Source organism: Loa loa (assembly GCF_000183805.2).
Source record: "Loa loa unplaced genomic scaffold supercont3.38, whole genome shotgun sequence".
NCBI classification, from domain to species: Eukaryota; Metazoa; Nematoda; class Chromadorea; order Rhabditida; family Onchocercidae; genus Loa; species Loa loa.
Window position 1 is genome coordinate 224,051 of NW_018108218.1, and position 17,020 is coordinate 241,070.

A 17,020-nucleotide genomic window follows, 5' to 3' on the forward strand; every position below is an offset into this window, starting at 1 on the left:
CCGTACTGTGATATCAGAGAAAGAAAGAAATCAGAATGCCGAGAGAAAAATCAGAAGGTTTTCAAATTATTAAAAGCCGCGGTGAAATCGACAACTTATTATTAAAGACTGATATTTTCACATAGCCGGATAGAAACACAACATTAGCTAATAAAGGTCATGGTTCAGTCAAATCACAGTTCTTTCAGTGTCATCATATTTCAGCTTGTGGCGGACCAGTTTCAAATAAATGTCGTCCTCGATAGTCATTATAAAGATTAGTTGAGAATATACCAAAGTTTGACTAAAAAGCCAAACAAAATCTCTAACTGCTTCCATTGTTCCATTACTTCAATTGATATAACGAAAAAATATTTTAAAAAAAAACCGAAACTGTTTGAGATAGTTTTAAATAGCTAGAGATAACTTCAATGAAACATAGCGGTAGCTTTTAATCTTTCCTAAAGCGTTCTCTTATTTATACTGCTTTTAACAACTTTTTTATATCGTTTCTTTAGAAGGAGAAAATAAAGAAGTAATTTTGAAGTTACAACTACAATCAAGAAATGCAAAACTTCCCCATTTTTTTAAATGGTTAGACAGTTGTATTGGTGTGAAAGAAATGATAATGAGTGGACTGAAATCTTCAAATGATAAAGCTAACTTTCATCTTTCTCTTTCAATCGTCTTTTCTCTTTCAAGTTTCATTTCATTTCTTTATCCTCTAACAACAGTTAGTTATGTCTTAAATGTGGAATTGAAAATTTTCTATTTCTATTTGAAATTCTTACTTGTCTGTGTGTGTTGTTTGCATGTTACGTTTCTCCAAACGTTTGCAATTTTGTTTAAGATCGCCTCTACACCACAAGAAATAATAATTGCTGCTGCTGCTGCTTTGCCGAATTTTTGCAAAATTCGTATGCAACAACGACAATTGCAAAAACAATTCTGCAACTGCGCTCTGATCTTCTGTAAGTGACAAATGCATCCAATCAGTAGGCATCACGGCAGTAAACAACAAAACAGCATCAACTGTTTCCTGATCAGTCTAATCGAATCCTTATATAATAAGATCAATGAAATATACATCCATTTCAAGCAATTAGTTTTCAGCTGGTCATCGATTCAATCTAAGTTACATCTATCATCATAAATCATCTAATCAATCTATTCTTGTTTGGCCCATTTGTCATGCACTTTCGATTACCTTAAATCTATCACAGCAATTCACACCATCACACCATTGAGCAAGTTTTTCAGTTTTGGAATCTACTTTTTTTTTGCAAAGTTATAAAGTTCATGGGATCAAAATTTTAAAAGTCTTTAAACTTTTGAAATTTCGACGTTACAAGCAATTCTTCATTCTGTCTATGCATGTAACGTACACAGTACGATGAACTTTCCAGATAACAGTGACATGGATATGTCAGCTTGATTACTTTCAAAATGGTAGCAAAAGGATTTTCAGGAACAAATTGATGTTCATCTTTAACAGGAGATACGACATTTGTCTATTACTCAAGGCTGTGTTAATGTTAGGTCACTTGCTTATTAAGTATCATTCAAGAGTGCAGGGGTCCAATCATCTATAAAATGCCCTGCTGTAGGCTTTTGTAAATGAACCGTGTAAAAGTTATTTACTCGAAGAAGCTACACTTAAAAAAAAGCTTACTTTTATAAAGCTCAAACATTTGTATTGATAAAAATGTGCATATGTATTTGTATGTGTAAACAAGTAAAGCTAATGTTATTTAATTTCTTGATTTGTCGCAGATTCCACTCCTAGGGAAATTATTGAAAGTGGTGTAGTAAGTGAGCTTTTCATCGCATCATTGCAACTTTTCGGGTTGACAACGAATTTCTCACTCACGTCAGTGCTAGTTTATCAAATCTTGGCAAAAATTTCCCAATTTTTGAGAAAAATCGTACAATTTCACTCTTCTTTTTCATGTTTCTGCAAATAGAAACTTGACTGTATTTCTGTTTACGAGAAAAAATTATGAAAAACAACTATTTCAAAAGTACAAAATAACTGGCAAGGTGGTCACAATTTAGCTATGCTAAATTAAAATTACAAATACTTTCCAAATTTGAAATATCATCTCACTATTATGAAGTCAGCGTAAAATTGATTCAATTCATTTCCATTGATACTATTTGTTTAAACTGTGGATGGCTCGAGCTTTGCAGCTATCACCGACAAGATAACCAGTTCACTTTGAGCTTTTTGATGAATGTGCTTCATTTTTACCCGAAAGTTTTAATAGGAAATGATAAGATTTGTAAGGTAAATTTAAATTCTAAACAATTGTCATTCGATGACTGAAAAAGTCCTTTACTCCAAAATAATTAGACTAATTTCAATAAATCATACGTCATTAACTACTATTTATGCTAATGCATCAAAAGGGTTATGTAATCTCTCAAGAGTACGTCACTCTTTTGATGCACTGACATAAACGGCTTGTAATTTTATAGTTTCAACAATTGCGTCATTCTTCGGATGCTTTAGTGTAAGCAATTCTCATAAACGAACAATGACACAAATATTTTTCAACCGAATAAAGTTTCAGTTTTTACTCATTCTTATCAAAATTGGTTCAATGTTTGCATTCACTATCAAAGTCCCAATGCAATATTTTAATCTGTAATGCAAATCATTGGTTTATTAATGACTGTACTGACCTGATACGTAGAGAAAATTGGTAAAAATGAGCCTAACACATCAAAATCTTTCTCTGTCCCAATAAATCATTTTACTTTTTTGCTATTATTATAACAAAATGTTAAAAATTGTCAAATTCTTAACTAACTTTTAATTAATTTTAATTCAACACTGCAAAAATTTATCAGGTTGACGATAAGTAAAAATCCGACTTTAAATGGGAAACGATAATTTATAATTTTTGCTTTGTGTTGTCGCTAAGTCATTATCGCAACGGCGATGATATTGCATGGTGACAATGGTTTTAAAGTCCTGCCTTATCATATTGTTTTTATTGAAATAATGCTATTCTGTTTTAGTTCGCTGTAATAGTATGAGCCTTTTGTTAGGCTTGTTAAGATAGAATGAGAGAGAGAGAGAGAGAGAGAGAGAGAGAGCGAAAATCTAATTCTCATTACCTACAAATTTCTCGAACTAATTCCTAAGTATAACAAAATGTAATCCATTACAAAATTCGGTTATAGTTATTTCTTGAAATGCCACAGTAAGTCACACTAGTGACAAAGATTCTGATTTATAAATCAGTTCTTCGTAAAATTTCAATTCACTATTGCGAAACATCATTTTCACCTTTAGCAGAGTTGTACGACGACGATATTTCACATGAGATTTAAAAAATTTCAATGCTTTCGAAAACTTTTGACTTCACATAGAAATCTTCTCAAACTTTGGGCATCTTTCATTTGATTTGCATTGTCTCAAGTTCACTTGTTAAAATTGCGCCTAAAAGCTTCTCTGGTTTTTTGGATTTTTGATCTCACTTGTAATAAGAGAAAGGAACTTCCTATATACTTGACGGTTTAAAATTTCCTTTCCAGCCCCCGTCTCTTTTTTAATTTTGTTCATCAATTCTATTTATTCACATTTTGCTTTCTCCTATTTCTGACCAGTGGTTTAATTTGCCTTAAGGAAACTCCGAATTGGTGTAAAAAGAATTACCACTGAGGACTTTGTTTATTGGCTTCTTGACTGCTGCTTATCGGTGGCAACAGAATACTGCCGGGACTTATTTCTAATAAATATATTTCTTTCCCCTCATCAATTATTCATCGCAAAGTGCATCTTTGGTTATCGCTAAATATTTCTTTTTTCCGCTGTTTTATTCAAATTAAAATTTTAGAACGCAAATTGCTTCCTGTCAAGAATATCTATCACACAAATTCGATTTCTGGAATTTTTTTAAGACTGTTTTTTAGACTCAAAGATCCGATTCTGTCTAAAACGGCGAACCCTGGAAATCGTCATATCTATTCCAAAAAATTTGGGTAGATTTTAAGAAACTGTATCACCTGTTCATCAATAAATTAAAGTAACATTAACCAGTGAGCATGGTCTAACTGTGAAAGAAAGAGAAAAAGAAATTTGGCTGGCCTAAAAAGAGATCTTGACGATGCTTTCCTCAGAGTGATTTTCTGACGATGTTTCTCGAGCAATCCTTAAGGACACTTCAAAATCCCAATTGGAACAAAAGAAAGTATAAGGATTGAATTTTCTTCCAAAGTGCTACGTCAACTATGTGATATGTCTTAGGATTTGCTTATTTTCTCATTCTTTTTCGATCCATTCCTCTTCTTTTGCATTATTTTCACATGTTTGAAGTTATTGTGCAATTAGATCTGTGGTCTCAGAATATATTCTAGCTGCACTTACTTCTTAAGTTTTATTGTTTCTTCAAGTAATTTAAGTTATTAGAAAATTTCGCTTAAATTTGTCCTTGCTAACCACTTCCTTATACTTTCTCTATTTGATCGCTTTCCTTTGCTCAGTAAATAAACGAACCGCTAAGCGAAAATCTAAAATTAAATTGACCAATTATCACTTCAAACCCTTTCATGGTAATAATGTCCTGTAGGTAAATATGGTAGCCAAAGAAGTACATATTTGATGATAGGTATTTAGAAGAAGAACAAAAATATCTGACAAATTGATCTTTCGAGTGACCAAATTTGTAACATAATCGCATCACAAATGAGCAGAAAAAGACAACTTGGGAAAAATAAATTTAGGATATAAATTCTGTCTGATTAGTTTAAATAATAAAAAATGCATCAAGTCTGAAATTTTGATCAGATAGACTATAATCAGACAGATACTACCCCACTTGTAAATGAAACCAATAAGCGCTAAGGGACTGAAAAGAACTGGGTGGATCCGGTATTTTATTTATTATGCTTTTTGGGAAGTGCATTTTCCATTTCAAATAAAAAAGAAAAAGAAAAAAAAACTGCAGTAAGATTTAACAAAAAAAAAGCTATTTTCAAAAATATTCGATAATCTTCAGAATTTTTTCCTAGAAAATGTAGAAAAAAGTTCTTAAAGTGATTTTAAAACGATTCCGGTTTCGTTTCCGAAAAAAAGATTTTTTGTAATTTTCCACAAAGAATTGATTGCTTTGCTCTCTTCCTTTCACTTTATTCTTTCATCAAAATGATTCACATCTGAAATGTTTTTTTTTTTTGCGTTTTTGATTTCTGAAATCATCCAGCACAGCTGAAGTGTATATGCCCATGCTGTCCTCCAGAAAACAGCTATAAAACGCGCTTTTTTCCTTGTTTTATTTTGAAACGACATAGAATGACTTTTGTTGCATTGATCATTTACCCTGAAGATTTCAGACTTGATATCTGTCACGTTCATGAGTATGTCTGTGTCTGTGTGTTCACGTGTATCTGTGTGTGTGTGTGTGTGTCATTGTAATATATGTGGAAACATACTATATGTCGTGTATTATGCATTTGTATTATTCTTACATATTTTCCTTCAAACTCATTTTCACTATGATTAGAAAGTTCTCATTAATTTCTTTGGGAGAAGGAAGGCTAAGAAATACATAACAAATAAATAATATAAATTAATTAAGTTACAAAAAACCACAAAGAATGAGAAATTTCTTTCCTTCAATTTTTACGATTGTATATGGTGAACGATATTTTGAATCAGCGGTAACTGATGTTTGAAACTTTCAAACATTTCTTTATCTCTTAAGGTACAAAATGCCTTGTCTTATAAATAGCGACAACAAAACAGCTGGTCTTCTTGCGCATCACATTCTATAATGGTGAGAAGTACAGGTGAAGACGACTTGCAGCTTAGGTGATCGGCGCAAAAATTAGTACGAACCAAAAAACATTTTCATATATTTTCTTTCGGGTGGCGGAAGAAAGATAAAAGAAAATGGAATATATTCAATAATTAATTGAAGATTCTGGAACAATTTTAAAAGGCTAGAGGTTCTTTTATCCAAAAATGATTTGGCTTGATTGCAATAAGATTTCTGATAGCCGTATGATTAAAAAAAAAAACGCGTTGTTCAATATTGCAGATTTCAATCATTTCATTTGGAGGTCATTCCAATTCTCCCAGTAAGGATAAACTTCGGGATATTTTTGTTAGGGAGATCTTTTTAATTGAACTAAAAATGACAGCTATTTTGAAAGGGTTTATACAGCTGTTGAATGTATACCTGTGATTCTCAATATCAAGTTAGGCATTTACATGTGCAAGAGTGGAAAGTACTAATACAGACAGACCCAATTCTCACACTTCGCCTAACAATCCATCGAGCAGTTTTTCCCTCCCTTACACGCTTCTGAGAGTAATCACATCCAAAAAGCTATTCAGGTTAATTTATTATATTTATAATACCAGTACTTTTCAAGCGATTACAAACATTCAAAAAGAGTTACATGCAAAAAGTAGAAATCAGAAATGCATGAGCCTTTGACTGATCGACTTAGCAAATATGTTTTCTTTAAATCTTGTTTTGCTTGTTAAAAACCTCGAGAATTCCTCTACAAATGACAAATACCTCGATCCAGGATATGAAAATTTATTTGAAATTAACTAGCGTTCTATAAATATGAGTTGAACGTGGTAGCTAAATCAGTGTCCAAAAAATATTATTTAATTATTTTATTCAATCGTTCTTACTTACTGAGAAATCTATCAAAACCAATTTTTTAACTTTTTAATATAGGATCGAAAAAGTCAAAATAATATTTTGTGTAGGATCAAATATAGATCAGAAAAGATAAATGATTAAAAAATCAAAGAAAGGTGAAAATTTTAAACTCTGACATTTTCAGGCAGTTGATGCGAACTCCCAGAGCAGCATTCAAGTATTCGGTGCAGTTTAATCGGGACGAAGATAGTTTACAAAGTGAGAAAGAGCTATTATAGAAGTAAACATTTCCCCATCAATAAAAGCGAGAAAGGTGCCAAAACCTTGTCAGAAAGATTCTAAGATAATCAAGATATACTGTTGCTGGTATTGAAATCCATAAACAATTCAAGGTACCCATCCACTCAATAACTATAAACTTCCTGAATATATGGATCTACAACAACAGCGATTACTAGCAGAAATTCTCCAGCAACCCGAGCAGAAAACTTTGGAATTGAAAGAATATCAGACGACATCAGAACATCTGCAGCACCAAATCCTGAATCCCGAGGCAATGGCTAATAATTTTTGGTTCATGTTATTTGCCATGCAACGAAACGGACCGATATACCCGAGCCTCATGCAGAATCTGAATTCTCCTGTTATTTACTCAGCTTCTACTAGTAATAGAAATCAGATTTTCTCTGGCTTTGACTCAATGATGAACACGAACTACCTTCCGACAGTTGCACCCTCCACAATGCCATTGCTGAATATACCATTTATTGAGGAGGCACAGATTGATGATATGGGGAGTTTTCTGGTGGTAGACGAACTACAGAAAAAAACAGATTCTACAAAGCAAACTTGGCAGAATCTCATGCGACATCAAGAAATGCAATTACCACAGCTGATAACACAGCACGGACTGCATCAACAAGTACCGTCGGTATCACCCTTCATGAAACGGCGGATTTCAGAATCTCTACAGCAGCAACAACAACATCAGACGGCGGAAAGTGCTCAAATGACAGTAATTAAACGAGCTAAAGTAATCGTGATCGAACAGAAAGATCCACAACTGGCACCTTGCTGCTCTTCTGGTCAGTTTTTATGTCACATTTGTTAAGCGTTTAAATTCTCCAGTTCTTCTAATTAAAATGGATTGTATTGTAATGAAAACGTATCCGTGTCTAGATTTTGAGAATTTCTCTTCTACGTAATCTGAACCAATTAATAAGCACAAAAAAATTAAAGATAAAAATTCTTAATCAGAATTTACAGAATGACTACTGGCATTCAAGCACTATTTGAATAAGCTGCAAATTTTCATTGTCTATGCAGTTTTTCTTGAATATGTGAATTTCCGGGCCGAAGAAGTTCTTGTCCACAATATTTGCTGTTTATTTTATAATCAGAACCGACTTAATTTATAGATGATCCTAACAGAATCTCAACCGTTAGAAGAATGGATTGGTCGCAGGAAAAGATCAAAAAAATCGGCAGTAACATTTACGGGAAACGAAAAGGAAGAAATGTCAAATGTGGTGTCGATAGTCACAACGATAACGGTGAGAATGAAAATAGTGAGGACGTACAATACGTGGATGTGGAAAGTGTGGACGAGAAGTTGGATACTAAAGAACAGAGGAAAGCACTGATTGAGTTCTACCGGAAAGTTAAAACAATCCGGATGAGGTATTATTTTCTTAAAAAAAGTATTGTTCAATTTACGATTGATTGCGAAAATATTTTAAGCAAATAAAAAAAATCATTTGAGGAAAGCTTAAATCAATCAATCTCTTTTTCTTCAGTTATGCGAGAGAGGATTTGCTGATCTGTCAGATGTGTGAACAGAAAGTGCAAAATTCCGACTCACTAATACTGATTCATTTATATGGACATGCTGAGGTAATGCCGTATCGCTGTAAAATGTGTGGCGCTAGTGAATGCCAACTAGAACGAATGTATGCTCATATTAAACAGGGACATCCCGACAAGGTCAACTTGTTTACTAAAAAAATTATTTTATAAAAATCTAGAATTTTATCAATATTTTGGAAAAAAAAACTTTCGAACGAAACTCATAATGCTTTCATAGAAATGTATGTCTCATCTGGAGTGGAATAAATAAATACGTTCAAACTAAAAAAAACATCGTTTTCTTTATCTTTAAGGATAACCTAATTATCATTGTAGGATCCATCGATAACTTATGAAAATCGACGGAATATGGCTCAACTAATATCCTTGTTACAAACATGTTTTTCGCGGAATATTACCAAAACAAAAACGGCATGTTCTGATGTTCGTTTCCTAATTTATCCTTATTTATCGTAAGACATTTGCGCTTCACATTTATAGTTCACATAATAATACTGAATTACTTCATTGATTATATTTTTATCAAATAGCACTTCTATTTTTTGGTTGCAAATTAACGCAACAATAACATTTTCGTAGCAATGGTAAAGATTGTAATAATAGTAAAGTGGAAAAGATTAACAGCAATGTCACAGCTCTTATCATAAAAATAATAATTACAATAATGGAGATGGTAATGATAGTGAGTAATAATCCTAAAAAAATTTAAATGAAATTTTATTTAACGAAGTTGCTTTTACTGATATGAGACAAAATAGCTGAATAAAAAAGAAAAAAAAATAGCTGGATAAATAAAACCAGCTAAAGAGTTAGAGAAGAAAAACTTTTTTTGTTTCAAAATTCATTTCCTTTTAGCTGACTGATAAGATATGCGTGATAGTTAAGGAGAAATCGCTAGCCAAATTGACATGTATGGTTTGTATGAGAAAAATTTCAACACGAAGGAAGTCATTAATGCGTCACGCCCAAACACATCTCCATTACAGGTTTATTTCATGCCATCATTCTGAATATGATTAAATTTTAATTCAGGGAATTTCGGTACTTATTTCTATTAAAGAGCATCAAAAGCTTTTTTCCCTAACAGAATAAGTTTTCATAAATTCCTATAAAGATGTAAAATGAAACGAAATAATTCAGTGATGAAATAAAGGTTGACCTAATAAACCAGCTTACCGACAAGCCTTCAGATTAATCTGCTTTGCGACTGAAATGTCGTAATATCCCGGTAATCATAATGAAATATTGCAACAGAAATGTTGTAGATGCAAAGATTGTGGTATCATATTGTTCGATGAAACAACTATTATTGAGCATGGTGCAAGGAAGCACGACATTGTGAATCCACAGCGCACTACTCATTACGATGCATGCATCAATACTTCCGATAAAAGACAAATTGCACTGCATAACTGCTTCGGCAATATTTTAGGCGAAAAGCTGTGAAAAAAAGAATGGAAGAGAAGCTCGTTTTTGAAGTCTTCTGTTTAATTATAAATGAAATATGATGAAAAGAGATAATGATGATCGATTTCTGATTATATCAGTAAAATAATTGAGCTCATTTCTTTCTTGATTTTTTCGTTTGTTTGTTTTGCTTTTTGCTTTCCTGTTTATTTTCTCAAATATTCTAATTGTCAGCAATTAAGGTATGCATCCTACTTCAGGAATCATTTCATGACTTCAAAGAATAAAAAAAAACTGATTCATTTAAATAGGATGAAAAGATCTTATATTTCCATATGAACTAAACAAAATAAGCATCCTTCTAGTACCAAGAAAAATCCAAAAATTAGTTAAAGTTTCCGGAAAATTTATAAATAAGGGACTTATCATTTGCTGATGTAATTACAGTAAGAGATACAATAACTAAGTTCATCATCGAAACAATTTAATAGTACGGATGATTCGTCTACATTCCACTATTTGTTCTTTTTCCCCGTCTAATTTGTTCCTTTTTTTCCACTTAATTATTCTGCAAAAATTTTCACTTAAAGCTAAATATGATGAGCTTTCTCGTATTATATGCATTATCAGTAACAGTCTTGCAAAGAAATCAAAATTAAAATCTCAACTCAAGATATTCTAATTAAGACTAAATTTTTAATTGCAGAACTGATGTCTACAAAAAAAAAGAAATCTTTTAAACATATAGAAATTTATTTAAGTTCGTTGTTAAGTGATGAAATATTTCGTTAGTAAAAGTTTGAAAATATAGAAAATGGTTTCCAACCTTTTCTAGACCAAGATCCATTTTTGCTTTTTATTTGCAGTAGTGACCACAAAGTTCAAAAACAACAAATCCTGTTGAACTGAAAATGTACTTTAATCATAGCTTCTAACGTATTAGTTCATCAAATATTTATGAGAACAACCCCTTATTTCCTACCCACCACCCGCCTTTGCAGACAACTGGTTAGGAACCACTAGTGATTACACTAAAGAATAATTGGCAACCTTTTCACAAAATGGAACCATAACTGTTGTCAGTCAAACAGTCCTCAATTTAAAGAATTTTTTTTCGTAAGGATCATGGGCTACTGTTTTAATGCGAACATTTGTTTCTTTTTCCGATTTTTCTGGTCTTCTTATTTCAAATAAACTTTGGATACACTCGAAACAAACCGCTTATTTGTTGTTAAACAAGAACAGTTTGATAAAGCGCATCGAAAAATTTTTGAAACAAAAAGGATTGGGTAACAAGATGTTTGTAGCACAGAAATTGATGATCGTAAGTCTAAAATGTGTGGCCATATGTTCCTTCCACCATATAAAACAGCTTTAGTGACTTTAGTGAAAGCTTTAGTGAAACGTTATTTGGCACATGTGATTCTAAAGGTTGTTTTGCTAGAATGCAAATATTATTCCATCCCTATCACTTCTTGATGCAAATAAAACGACAAATTTTTGTTTACTAATCAGGACAGTTCGTAATTAATTATGCAACATTGCTACGAACAGTTTTCGGAAAAGAAAAAACAGACTAAAAAAAACATTCGTTTGCTTGATTAGCTAGATCGTCAAATTAATTAAATTGGGAAGTTCTAGCGCTGAAGAGAAGTTTCACCATAAATTTGAGTTTCCCATAATCTTTACAACCAATTAGTTGTGTGGACTAAAAGATGCGAATTGCTTAATTCTTGGCTTGTAGACAATCCTTATTGCTGCTGAATTACCGAAATTAAAGTTATGTTGGGATAAAATTTCTACAGTATCTACCAGACAGGATGATGAAACCCTTTAAGATAAATCCAATGAAGGGGATTTAAGCTAATAATGAAAGGAATGTTGCAAAGATATCTCAGTACCTAGCACAATGAATCATGTTCAATGCAACCATCAACTATTATGGAAGACAAGGAATTTATTAATTGGTCATATTACTTGTTTATTGTATAACTCATTTGTCACTGCAATCAATATTTTTCATTATTTTTTTGTTAATTAGTAATATTATGCCGTTGTTAACTAGTAATATTATGCTAAAGCAATATTACAATCTGATAAACCTATTTCGCGACAAATGAAGTCAACAAAGCAGCTGTCCCAACTGCTATGAAAATCAAAAGTCATTGGCAAGTAATTACTTGCAAATTAGTCCCTTCTATAACTTAGCTTCAAATGTTGGTAGAAATTCACAGAAAAAAATAGCACAATGCTTGGACCATCATGCTGCCAAACTCCTCAAAATTTCTTAATCGTGCAAGGTTAGTTGAATTATTAGAAAAAAAAGCTCGCCCTTTTTTAGTCCACGCAATCAATTTTTCAACTATGACCACATTTCTGTAAATGTATAAACAGTTTCCAAAAGAATTTTTACTATTAAGTGTTTTCATAACTCCCATCAAATTACTCAGAGCAAGTTTTGGGAGATTACTTTCCGAGTGTCAACAGGAAGTCATGATTAGCTTTAGGTAGGCATTTCTCTTTCGTTCAAATTTCTTTATAAAATAGTAGCCGGCATTGTAATTTGAGTAATTTTATTCAAATGTATTATTATTGATATTCATTCCTCTTCCTTTTTCTCTTCACTTTGTAAGCATTTTCTAATCAGACCTGTTACGGCACACATCTGAGTTTGAAATTCAGGCTAAGACTAGGACTGAAACTGAGATTGAGACTGAGAATAAAATTGAAGTTGAGACCTAACAATCAACAAAAGAGTAAAAGACAGAGATGCTGACAGTAACTGTCTCATTGTTGTAATATGTATTAGATCAGTTAATTTGCAATGAATTATTTGCATTTAAGCAAGTTTTTATATGGCACGTTAACAGTTCTATTTAGTAAATAAACGAAATGAGCTCAAATTCTCAATAGCGCCATGCCGACGACACTCCAAGATAAAGCTATTCGTTCAGTCCAAATTTCATAGACACATTTCTCATATTTGCATATTTGGTGCGAGGTAAAAAAAAGTTCGATGTGTCAACAAATGGAGCGGAGCTTACCTGTCGTTGTCCCCTTCCCTTTCAATAACCAAAACATCTCATTTACACTCTTCAATGAAAAATCTGCTGTTAACAACGCATCTGTCTGTCTGCCTGTCCTTAACATTCCGTTCAATGCTAATCGATAAAATTATGACAAAAAATGAAAACAAAGTACATACTTGTCTCCAGTATCTACTACCTGTATTAGAAAAAGAAGCCGGATTCCAAAACTGCATGCGTCACATCGTCTAGAACAACTTCGAGAAATAGCTTAGAAAGATGAATATTGTGGCATACGTCACTCACTGATAGCTTTAAAACGTGAAGATAGATCCCGGAAAGTGTTCCAGTAATTTGGTATGAGGTATTTGGTGATGGTATGAGTATGGCATGCGGTACAGTTCGAGATAATCGTTATGCAAATTTAAGGGAAAGATGTGTAAGTGGGATGGATGGGGAAAAGAAGGAGAAACAAAGAGAATGGATGAGCGGTGTTTATCTACCAGTATAGGTCTTAGTCTTCAATTATGTGAACAAAATTAGACCAGCTGGTTATTGCTCACAGATGATTCAGGAGATCTAGGAGATAGCAATCTTAATAGCAGGTTTGAATTCTTTAGAGGTTGAGTGGTAAAGTTTCCCTCTTATGGCTCAGCAGCAATCTTTCAAAGGGATTTTTTGTTTGGATTATGGAACGTTCTAGAGAGTGGGAAGATAATGACCTTTTATAGGTAAGGAAATGTCTCGGGATATGCTTACATACAATTAGTTGGTGGGTCGGAACTTTCATGGGATTAGTGAGGTACTGATTATTTCGTTCATCATTTATGCTCGTCACATCTAGGCTGTTATAAAGGGAGATGCCAGGTATGACCTTCATGCATGGTCCGATATCTATCAAACACAAACCAGTACTTGACATTGAGAACCGATATTTATCGGGTATGACTCTATGCTTATCAGACATAATTCCACGAACATCACACATGGTTCTTGTTATTAATTGTTGTTCAACAAATGTATTAATTTTGATAAGTTTTACAGTGGCTCAGATCAATACCAGATCACATGGTTCTGTATCTCACAAAATGGCCAGTATCGGTAAGAGTTAAATTTCATTTCTTTTTAAACTCTCACTTCGAATTTGGAGAATAAGAGAAAATATTGATGATGTAACTTAGTTCAAGATAAATGTGGAAAAAGATGAAATGCAACTGAAGGACAATTTGCATCAGGGTTTTGTTGAGCTGTGTAACGACGGCGAAACAAGCTCGTTACGGATATTTTATTTGGAACACGGAGAAGGACGTCTGGAAAGGGTTGTTTTTCTTCCTACTTATGATGCTGCTTCATGTTTTAGTTCTCTCGTTCAGGGTTCATTCATATTAGATAAGAGGTTGAGACGTTTCAAAAAGGTAACGAACGGTAGAATCCTAGTGCCGTTATGCAGAAGAAATTAAAAGGTCCAGAAAAAATTATGGCTGTCGTTGATTTTGGAGACTTTCTAGAGCAGTCTCAGTTGCTGGTCATTTAGAAGTTCAAAATAAACGCTCAGTTCATGATCCTCGAGAAAATTTTGTCTAATTATTTTCAAATCGAATTTGAATTCAGGAATGCACACAAATAAGTGGTCTAGAACGAGCGGAAGATTGCAGCAGTTTAGTATTTCGGATCTGCAGACTTAAATCAGGCATTGATTGCAACGAGTACGTGCTGATAAAACCTGAAAGATCTAAAGACTGTCATACGATTTATTACGCCTTTCGTTATCTCCAGCAGAAGCGCATAGGTTGCTTTGAAAATTAAAGATGCATTTGTTGTAAGGATATAGCCAGTAATCGATTATCAGCACGTGACAATCATCATGTATTTTTTTTGTCTGAAATCAGACGAATTCCTAGTTTCCTTGGAAATATTGTCGAGATTTTTTGCAATTAAGTTTGATTTGAGTTGGCAGATCGCTGTTATATACCACTTCCGAATGAACAAAACCTTCTTTTTTAATTTTTGGTGATACGAAATCGGCAATTCAGCAGCAATCAGTAGTTCAAAAGCGGACATTGGTTAAACAGTTGTCAAAATTCCAGCAGATAAGCGTGACACACCAAGCTTATGTTGCCAGGTATGCTCCTCCATATGTACTGTTAATGCCGAATCGTCCACAAAAGTTGATGGAATTGGGGTGATCTGTATGAACTGTAAAGTCGTACTTTTTTGAAACATAATAACTCTCTTTGCGAACAACACTTTTTGAATTTTTGTCATAATGTTTGTAAAATTGTAAAATGCTGTCCGTCTTAATCAAGTATTGCTTCCACTCTTTTTATTTTGAAATATTATGAAAGAATTTATGTTCTAATCTGGCAATACTGTTATAATTTGTGCAGAGCATGTTGTCATCAGTATCACATAATGAATTGCATAATAGTTCATTTTGTTCTTTACAGTGACCTGATAAAGTGGAAGAATAGCAGAAAGGTTGTCCCGCAGCATGTGAAGAACTGGAATCAAAAAAGAAAACCATTCACTTCTACTGAAATTTATCTGTGTTCTCCCAGTAAAAGATTTACTCATGAACCTCAAAAGGAAGCCAACAGTATTTTGTTGGATCCTCTAACCAAGCAGCACCCTGAGGAACCCTTGAAAGAAGGAGTATTAGAAATAAATAATATAACTGTAAAAAGCAATAGTCTGGCAAAGAAAATTACCAATCTGGACGATGCTTTTTCATACACCCATAGCAGACAATCTACATCTGATCTCTCAAAGAGTTTTGAGCGGTTATCGGCAGGAACAGATGCAGTTTCACCGAAAGGGTAATGGCTGAAATAGTTATACAACGTGTAGATGTAGCGGAATTTCTTAGCATAAACAGGTCATAATAAGAGTAGAAGCTGTTTAAGCTCTACTAAGCGAAATAGAAGGTTGAAAAGTTGGAATTTAGCGTAAAACACAAGTGAGAATTCTTTCATACTTGAAGTAGATTCGATGAATTAAAATTGAAACCTTGTATTTGAAATGCTGACGTCAGGTTTTTGCAATGTAAAGGAGTTTTAGCAATATTTGTAGAGGAGAACGAGAAATAGGCACAGTTTATCTTGTAGTTGTTTTGCACTCATTTATATTCCCTTCCATTGTATACATCCTTCTAGGTTCCTGAATCTCGGAAACTCATGTTATATGAATGCTGTATTACAAGGATTGTTTCATGTTGAGGCCTTCAAAGCTCTGTTAAATATCGTGCCAGAATCATCACAAGGCACCATCCTCAGGTTGTTTTTTTTAAGAGTACTGTTTATCTGTTTTTCAAGAGCATTGCGTACCATAAAATTATCTTGGTACTTCATCAGGAATGAGAATGGAAATAGATGTGTGATGTAGAAGACTGTGAAGGATCATGCAGTCCAATTCCCTGACCAAAATCCGTGCCGTTTAACATTGTAGGCTTCTTTAAAGTGTCTGATGTGTCGTGTACTTGGCAATACGATTGTTGTTGACTAAGGAGCGAAATTTCTTTTTTTCAGCGCTTTAAAAGCACTTCGGAAAAATTACCAAAAAGCAACCAATGCAAAGAAGCGGTGTTTGCTGGAAAATGTTTTTAAATTTCTTGACGACGAGCGATTTGAAATGAGTGAACAGGAGGCAGCGTATTCGATTTTTGATTTGCAAAAAAAAAAAATTCAAACTATGATTTTTCGCATGCTAGGTTTCGGTGAAGCCGAAGAAGAGGAGGGTAATATTTCTGGTAATAGTCAGCAGTACTTGAGTTTAAAAGAGTGTATTGCAGGATGCACAGGAGTTTTTAACCATTATACTGGATAAAATTAATTCTGAGCTGGAATCACTTGCAAACAATACAGATGTCGAAGGAAATCATCCACCTGAGTCAGCGATGTCTCTTTCGTCAATTTTTGGTTTCGAATTAAAACATGAAATTATTTGTAATAAGTTAGTATTTGTATAATATTTGCTCTTGGGATGCACGCGATCAATCTTCTGATTATTAGAGTTTGGAGTTTGTTGTGTTGGATGATGGTGATATATATAAGAAGCATATGTATACCACCATTATATAATACGGCAAATTTCAAATTTAAATATAAAAGACAGTAAAGA

At 33.2% G+C, this 17,020-nt stretch overlaps 4 protein-coding genes across 4 annotated transcripts; 3 read left to right on the forward strand and 1 right to left on the reverse strand.

Moving 5' to 3' along the window:
- Window positions 1-766: 766 nt before the first annotated feature.
- LOAG_01784 (hypothetical protein) lies at window positions 767-982 on the reverse strand (the record flags this gene model as incomplete). Its single annotated transcript, XM_003137322.2, has 1 exon — window positions 767-982. One exon carries the CDS (start codon window positions 980-982, stop codon window positions 767-769), a length of 216 nt encoding a protein of 71 aa, XP_003137370.2.
- Window positions 983-7,035: 6,053 nt separating this feature from the next.
- On the forward strand, window positions 7,036-10,161 carry LOAG_01785 (hypothetical protein; the record flags this gene model as incomplete). Its single annotated transcript, XM_003137323.2, has 6 exons — window positions 7,036-7,690; window positions 8,024-8,285; window positions 8,402-8,588; window positions 8,787-8,894; window positions 9,327-9,457; window positions 9,737-10,161. The coding sequence occupies 6 exons, from the start codon at window positions 7,036-7,038 to the stop codon at window positions 9,915-9,917; spliced, it is 1,524 nt and encodes a 507-aa protein (XP_003137371.2). The 3' UTR covers window positions 9,918-10,161.
- A 3,603-nt stretch (window positions 10,162-13,764) lies between these two features.
- Window positions 13,765-15,724, forward strand: LOAG_17075 (hypothetical protein; the record flags this gene model as incomplete). Its single annotated transcript, XM_020449736.1, has 7 exons — window positions 13,765-13,893; window positions 13,949-14,005; window positions 14,086-14,223; window positions 14,516-14,610; window positions 14,713-14,770; window positions 14,938-15,086; window positions 15,352-15,724. 7 exons carry the CDS (start codon window positions 13,765-13,767, stop codon window positions 15,722-15,724), a joined length of 999 nt encoding a protein of 332 aa, XP_020306698.1.
- Window positions 15,725-16,084: 360 nt separating this feature from the next.
- LOAG_17076 (hypothetical protein) lies at window positions 16,085-16,726 on the forward strand (the record flags this gene model as incomplete). Its single annotated transcript, XM_020449737.1, has 2 exons — window positions 16,085-16,176; window positions 16,429-16,726. 2 exons carry the CDS (start codon window positions 16,085-16,087, stop codon window positions 16,724-16,726), a joined length of 390 nt encoding a protein of 129 aa, XP_020306699.1.
- Between the last annotated feature and the right edge of the window lie 294 nt (window positions 16,727-17,020).